Here is a 7,762-nt window from a genome sequence, read left to right on the forward strand (position 1 = left end):
TCCCCCCAGGGGGTGATTTTGCTTTCTGTCTCTGTCTTTCTGACGAGCACATGTGCCCTATAGCAAAAACCTCTCCAAAAAAGAAAGAAAGAAAAAAAACAATGCCTTGACATTTTTATATGATTAAATAATGTAAGCCTCTCCATGGTGTCAAAGGAGCCTGGGAGAAGAAGGATTGAAAGTGGTTTATTCATCTTCTATCCCTTTCAGATGCCGGAATTCCAGAGAAGCTCTGTGCGCATCAAGGACCCTGTGCGGGTGGAGGAGACCATCTGTGGCCTGATCAAGGGCGGGGCCGCCAAGCTTCAGGTGGGGGCGCGAGCATTTCTGTACAGCCCTGATTTTTAAGGTTCAAGCAGACTCCTGTTTGGTGAAGTCTGAACAGAGCATGCTTAGGTTGAAGGTGCCCTGAGGCAGTATGGGATCTCAGGGAGGTGGCCTGCTGAGCTGACGGTGCATACTGCCCTGTGGAAGCACAGCACATGGTAGGTAGGAGCCTCCTGGTGACCGAAATTCTCTCCAGTAAGGTACTAAGCTCATGTCGCACACAATGTTAAAACCCTCTTAAGAAAGTATATAGTTTCAAGTTGCTCTTTCATGTTTTAATTAAACAAATAATACTTCAAATTAAGATATGTCATTATTAGGGGATAATAAACTTAAAAATTTTCTCTCATTGGTAAGGAAATTTTAAATGCAAATTAAACTAACAGTCTGGACATTTTGTTTAAAAAAATCCTTTCTTGAACCATTTCTGAAACCGATTACCCAGTCTACTCTGTCTCACGCCTGGCGGGCTGTTTCTGCATCACCCCTCACTGGCCCAGTCCTCGCTGTAGGCAGGTGTGGCTGCAGCAGGGGCAGGCCACGCCCAGGGCCTGTGCGTTCTGGTGGCTACCGCTCTAGCGCTGCACCCAGCAACATGCGCCTCTAGTGCGAAGAGTAGCTGCCACCTGCTGCGTCGCGTCCAATCAGATTTCTTCGGTCATGGCACTCGGGCATTTAGGGCAGCACCTCCCAGGTCTCCCCAGGACTGAGCACGGCGCCTGAGAAAACTGACGCCCGTGCACGGCCCGGCCCTGGGAGGCATGCCGCGTGCATTTGGCTAGCACAGAAACCCTGCCATGGCTGCTGTCCCATAATGCCCTTCTCCTTTCCTTACAGATAATAACAGACTTCGATATGACACTTAGTAGATTCTCCTACAAAGGGAAAAGATGCCCGACCTGTCATAGTAAGTGGTATTCATCAACTGCTTCTGGAAAGAGTCCTGTTAAGATCCCTTTTACTTACACTAGTTGTTAGACGACTGAGTTTTTTAAAATTGTCTTCTGATCTTGAATGTAGGAGACCTCTTTTTTTGCTGTTTTTTCTTTGGTTTGCTATAGGGCACATGCACTTGCCGGAGAGAGAGAAAGTGAGAAATCACCCCCAGGCTGGATGACCACACCACAGTCCCTTCTCCACTGCTCTCTCTGGAGATGGGGGACATGCGTGACTCGCTCTCCAGCATGTTTTCTGAGCTGCAGGGTCTGGGACTTGACCGCACGTTTGGTAAATCCAGCCACCGTAGCACCACACTGTCTGCTGGCCCTCCTGTTTCTTACTATATTTTGAAGGTTTGTTTTCCCCTGTGCTACAAAAACAGGCTATTTTCCTGCATGGTTTTGGTGACAAACGGAATGGAGACATCGGAAATGTTTCTTTTGGAGTATTCACTATTCAAGAAGTACTTATTTTTCGGTTTTTGCAACAAGGCATGTGCACTGTCCTGAGAGAGACAGAGAGAGAGAGAGAGAGAGAGGGGACAAGTTAGAAATTACTCCTGGGGGGGGATGGTTACACTGCAATCCCTTCTCCTCATCCTCTTGGGATTTTGGACGCACACATACGCCTTGCGTGATTTTCAAACTGCCGGGTCCAAGACTCGAACTGTGGAGGTGGCCTGGTGGGCTCTAGTGTCTTAACCTCCATGCTACTAGCTGGTCCTCAAGAAATATTAAAATGAGTTTTAGACTTTGGGTTAATCTAAAGAAATACCATTTATCAAATCTGTATTTTCTAAGAATTTTTGTGTTACTTATGTATAAATTAAGTAAAAAGTAAGTTATTAAATCTCAACTTAAATTCTGTTGTTACAATAGTAGACTTTTTTGTTTAACTTGATAGTAACATTTTTTAAAGAATTCATTTATTTATTAAATTCTATGTTATTATTTTTTAATTTGACAAGAGAGAGAGAAAGAGAGAGAGAGAGAGAAAGGGAGAAAACAAGCCACCAGGTCCGGGACTTGAATCTTGGTCGACCATGTGGGAACCCAGCACCTTTAACCACCATGCCACCCACCGGCCCCAGTAGTAACCTCTTGAATAATATACTTGAACCTGCCAAGGAGACAGTGAGGAGGCCTCTGTTAGTCCATCTGTGAGCAGGAGTCAGGCCGGCCCCACAGCAGCATGGTTAAGCACCGTGCAGAGGAGCCAGATCCTACGTGCTACCCGAGTTGGAGGCCCAACCCCTGTGACCTTTGTCCAAGCGTACACACATGTGGCCAGGGTCCTCATGGGATAGAGAATTGGAGGAGAAAGGAGCGTGGTGTGACTAGGCCCTGCTGGGTGCTCTGTCTCTCTCTGTCTCTGTCTCTCCTGCGTATGTGCCCTCTGCAACAGTTTGGCCGGGCCAGCCACGTGGCTTGGTGAAGGTGACGGAGCCCACATGGCCGACTGTGCAGTTTCATTCCTGGACCTGGCAACTTGAAGAACACCCCAGGTGCGTGTGCTACATGCCCAAAATTCTGAGAGGAGAATTGAGGAGAAGGAATTGCAGTGTGACCATCCCCCTGGAGAGTGACTTCTCACTTTCCCTCTCTGTCTCTCTCTGTCTTTACCTGGTGTGCACCCTGTAGCAAATTTTAAAATAAAAAAAATTTTTCGAGAAATAATTTTGAGACTTAGTATTAAAAAACAATAAAAATCTTTATATCCTTTGCCCCAGTAATTTCTCTTTATAGAATTTAGTTCATATGTTTTGTTTGTTTCTATTTTTAAGTTTACTTCTTCCAAGAGAGAAAAAGACACAGAACCCCCAATAGGGCCTTGGCACTGTGATCCACCCCACCCTTCAGCGAGCCCCAGGTCCTGGGCAGGACGTGTGTGTGGCGAGCTCAGGGAGGCGTCTGAACACGGGCTGGGAGCTGTCTGTGGGGCGGCCCCACAGTGAGTGCATGTTGAGGATGCACCACAGTCTGGGCCCTTGGAGAGCTGCTGCTGCTTTTTTTTTTTTTTTAAGAATTATTTTTATTTAACTTTGTTTATTTTAATTTGACCAGAGAGGAACAGAGAGAGAGGGAGAAAAAGTAAGAAAGCAAGCTTCCAGGTCCAGGACTCAAACCACGATCGGCCACATGGGAGTCCAGTGCCCTTAGCCACCATTCCACCTGCTGGCCCCCCTTGAGTTTCTGATCAGCTCACCCAGATATAGGGCATAGCACAGACATAGTGGTAACTAGGCTCAGTGTAGTTAGTTAGGATAGCAAAAGCTTGAAAGCAGCCTAAACCGTTAGCAGATGCAGAATGAATTCTGTCCTGCTCATATACCAGGGAATATACAACAGTTAGGAATGGATTTGTAGAGAGCTTTTAATTACATGGAAAAATGAAGACCATAATATGAGATAAAAAAAAAAAAGAATTCAAAACTGCAGATTTGGGAGACAAGCAGGTAGTGTAATGGTTACATCACTAGACTCCTGTGTGTGTAGTCAATCATGGTTCAAGTCCCGGGCCTGGCAACTTAAAACTCATGCCAGGTGCATGACCAGCAGATGACTTCCACGTGGTGTGAGGTTCGAGTCCCGAACCCAGTGGCTTAACCTCATGCTGGGCATGTGTGCATCCAAGACCCTGAGAGGAGAATGGAGGAAAAGAGATCGCGGCATGGCCATCCCGCTGGGGCTGACTTCTCTCTTTCTGTCTCTGTCTCTCCAGTGAGTGCACGTGCCCTACAGCAAAAAATCTCTCTTACAAAAAATGACAAAGCTAGAGTTGGCATGGTCTCTTATCTCATTGATACACACAGAACTTTAAGACTGAATGGAAGCAGTACTAAACATTGTTAATTGATTATTGAGCGGTAAGCTGTACTTGTGTCACTCGCATACTGGCTGTACACACGTACAGGGCGCACGGTTACTCTTCAGTACCTGGCTGTGATACAGAAAGATCAGACCAGGGTTGCCCGCTCCATGCCTGGTGGCTGGGGCAGTTGGACCCCAGTGGCTGGCCAGGCGGTTCAAGTCTTGGACGTGGCAGCCTGGGAAACACGCCAGGCACATGTGCATGCCCAAAACCCTGAAAGGGGGGGAACAGAGAGGGTCTGAGCTTGATCATCCCACGAGGGTACTTTCTCCTCTTGTCTCTCCCTGGGAAGTGTACACCCCTTCTCCCCCAATAAGAAAAGAGCAGCAACCGGAAGACTCGCACGCCAGTGCAGAGGCCCAGCAGTGCAGGGCGCGTGGACAGGAGCCCTGGCAGGCTACAGCTCCTTCCGTCTCCAGCCTGCCCTGGGAGCCATGCAGCCGCTTCTGCAGTCAGGGGGCGGGGCGCTGGGGGGCCGACTGCAGGCTCATGGCCGGTGTGGCACGGCCAGCGTGAGCTCCGTGGCAAGACCTGCCTGAAGGCGCTGGCTGTGGTGGCATGTGCTATAGCCCCTGCTGCTTGGCCCAAGGCCGGGGGTCACAGCAGAGAGAGCCTTTCCTTCCAGAGTCTCACGGTGCTCATGCTTCCCAGCCCCAGTGGGGACGTTTCTTCTCATGCCTGTTTTGCTCTCTCTCTAGATGTCATTGACAACTGTAAGCTGGTTACAGATGAATGTCGGAAAAAGGTAAACTAAGTAATCCACTAAGTAATCCAAGAGTTGCTTTGCCTTCTGGTCCATGGCCAGAGTGAGAACCGCCCCGCCCAGCCTTGGTGCACGGACACGCCACGCTGCGGACTGAGCCTCTCGGGAGGCCCCTTTGTTCTTGGCCAACCGAGCACACTGGCCACCGCCGTCTAAAGGGGAGGCTGAGGCAGGAGGGTGGATACTGCCCAGAGCCTGTCAAAAATAGCCCCTCTGCCTCTCCCTTCCTTTCTGTCCCTGTCTCACAAAGAGGAACTGAGGGAACCAGCAGTTAGCGTAATGGCTATGTTGCTGGACTCTCATGTAGTCGACCACGGTTTGCGTCCCGAACCCAGTGGATTAAAACTCACGCCGGGCGCGTGTGCGTGCATGCCCAAGATCCCAAGAGGAGAATGGAGGAGAAGGGATTGCGGTGTGACCATCCCCCCTGGGGGGTGATTTCTCACTTTCTGTCTCTCTCTTTCTCTGTCTGTCTGGCGAGCGCACGTGCTCTATAGCAAAAACCTCTCAAAAAAAAGAAAGAAAAGAAAAAGAAAGAAAAGAAAAAGGAACTGAAAGCCGGAAGGGGTGCAGAATGCTGGTGCTGTCCTTGCACGTAGTAACCCGGTAAACACCGTGAGCTACGTGTGGTCAGGGTTGTGTTTTTTTGGAGAGGTTTTTGCTGTAGGGCACATGTGCTCACCACAAAGATACAGAGACAGAAAGCGAGAAATCACCCCAGGCGGTCTCTTGGGCACGCGTGCACGCACATGCACCCGGTGTGAGTTTAAGCCACCAGGTCCAGAAGCCATGTGGCCATGGGGAGTGAAGCACCTTAACCACCTCACCAACTGCTGGCCCCTCTTGAATTTTTTTTTTTTTGGGAGCGGTTTTTCCCTATAGGGCGCGTGCACTTGCCAGACAGACAGAGAGCGACAGAGAGACAGAAAGTGAGAAATCACCCCCCAGGGGAGATGGCCATGCCGCAATCCCTTCTCCTCCATTCTCCTCTTGGGATCTTGGGGTATGCACGCACATGCGCCCGACGTGAGTTTTAAGCCACCGAGTCCGGGAGGTGAACTGCAGTTGACTACGTGGGAGTCCAGCGACATAGCCATTACGCTAACTGCTGGTTCCCTAAAAAATTTTTTTCTTAATTATTTCTCCCATGAGCCAGAGAGACAGACAGACACAGAAACCACCTCTAGCAGGGTACTTTTGCCCTGGTCCAGCCCTGTTCCCACCAGCCCCAGAACCTGGGTACATGCATACCTCATACACCTAACTGGAACCTTCCCACGGGGCCAGCTGCTCAGAAAGCTGCGATTACCACTGCATCACTGTGTAGCCCGTGTCCTCCAAACATTCTAAAGAAAAAATTTACAGCAACCGTTTAATAACAAAACTTGTATTAAAAACTCTTGGGGCCAGCAGGTGGCGGAGTGGTTAAAGTGATAGACACACCCCCACCCCCAAGGTGATTTATGGCCTTCTGTTTCTCTGGCAAGCACATGTGCCCTATTGCAAAAAAAACACTGTTTAAAAAAAGATAACAAATGAATATAAAAAATACAGCTCTTGGGATGGCCAGTAGCATGGTGGTTAAGACAGCTGGGTCCCACAGGGGCAGCTGCACGGCGTGAAAGTTGGACCTGGTGGCTTAGAAAACATGCCGTGTGTGTGTGCGAGTGTGTATGTGTGTGTATGGTATATGTGTGTGCACGCACGCACCCAGAATCACAAAGGGAGGGTGGAGGGGAAGGGATTGTAGTGTGGCCATCCCCTCGGGGAGGGGGGGGTTTCTCACTTTTCCTCTGTCTCTCTCTCTCTCTATCTCATTCTCCAGAGAGCATACTTGCCCTGTAGCAAAACCAAAACGCAAAACCACTCTTAAATGATTATCTAATACTCTGGTATTTTATATTAGTTGAAGGAAAACAAAAGTACTTTGGTTTTATGTAGGGTTGGCTCCTAAATTGATTGACAGATTGTTTCAGTATTTTGCTTGAATACGTGTCTAGTATAATATTGTAACAGACTAAGACTCAACCATGAATTAAATTCTTTTATGGAAAACTAAACTTTTTTTGTAGTAAAGTAATTATTCATTGGTTTCACTGAATTGCTGCTGTGTAAAGTACTTTACACAGGAAAGGACCTTTCTGCAGTGTGTTTGGTTGCGTGTAAAGTAGTCTGATCAGTGACGTTTAGCTAATTTGTTCTTTACCTATAAAGTAGTTCATGGAACTGGTTTTTCTTTTTGTAATACTTAGCATCTAAATTCTGTAATCTTCATGATTTGATTTATTTTTTCCAGTTACTACAACTAAAGGAAAAATATTATGCTATTGAGGTTGACCCTGCTCTTACTGTGGAAGAGAAGTACCCTTACATGGTAGAATGGTGAGTACTGAGCGGGACGGTTAAAGACATGAGACGGCACTGTGTCACATGGATGGCTTATCTCCCTTGTTCCTGTAGAAACAGGTCCCTAAATTACGCAGCGAGTTAGAGCAGAGTCACATGTAACAAAATGAATTCCAATTCTCTGACCACTCTTTTTTCTTGAGAGACAGAGATTCTTATTATAGGGCAGAGAGACAGAGACAGAAAGTGAGAAATCACCCCCCAGGACAGTGGCATGCACAGCCCCTTCTCCAGTCCCCTCTCGGGACGTTAGGCACGCACGCACACGCGCCGGTGTGATGTCCAGAACTTGAACCTCGGTTAGACACATGGGAGTCCAGCGATGTAACCATCCTGCCACCTGCTGGTCCCTCTTTAATCCCTCCTAACAGACGAGGATTTGTTTTGTTTATTGAAGATAAAGTTCAATATTGAATAAATTATATTCCTTAAGTCTTTTTTTTTTAATTTCTCTAG

General features: G+C 47.9%; 1 protein-coding gene across 2 annotated transcripts in view; it reads left to right on the forward strand.

Annotated features, from left to right (window-relative positions):
* Positions 1–210: 210 nt before the first annotated feature.
* Positions 211–7,762, forward strand: part of NT5C3A (5'-nucleotidase, cytosolic IIIA) — a gene marked incomplete at its 5' end in the record, with an annotated part of 14,497 nt that continues 6,945 nt past the window's right edge. Inside the window, 4 exon segments of one of the 2 annotated variants that reach the window (XM_014582707.1) lie at positions 211–309; positions 1,165–1,234; positions 4,836–4,882; positions 7,197–7,282. In XM_014582707.1, coding sequence (XP_014438193.1) covers positions 211–309; positions 1,165–1,234; positions 4,836–4,882; positions 7,197–7,282 — 302 coding nt within the window. 2 annotated transcript variants of the gene reach the window in all.

The sequence above is a fragment of the Tupaia chinensis genome, unplaced genomic scaffold (genome assembly GCF_000334495.1).
Source record: "Tupaia chinensis unplaced genomic scaffold, TupChi_1.0 Scaffold143756_1, whole genome shotgun sequence".
Lineage (NCBI taxonomy): Eukaryota > Metazoa > Chordata > Mammalia > Scandentia > Tupaiidae > Tupaia > Tupaia belangeri.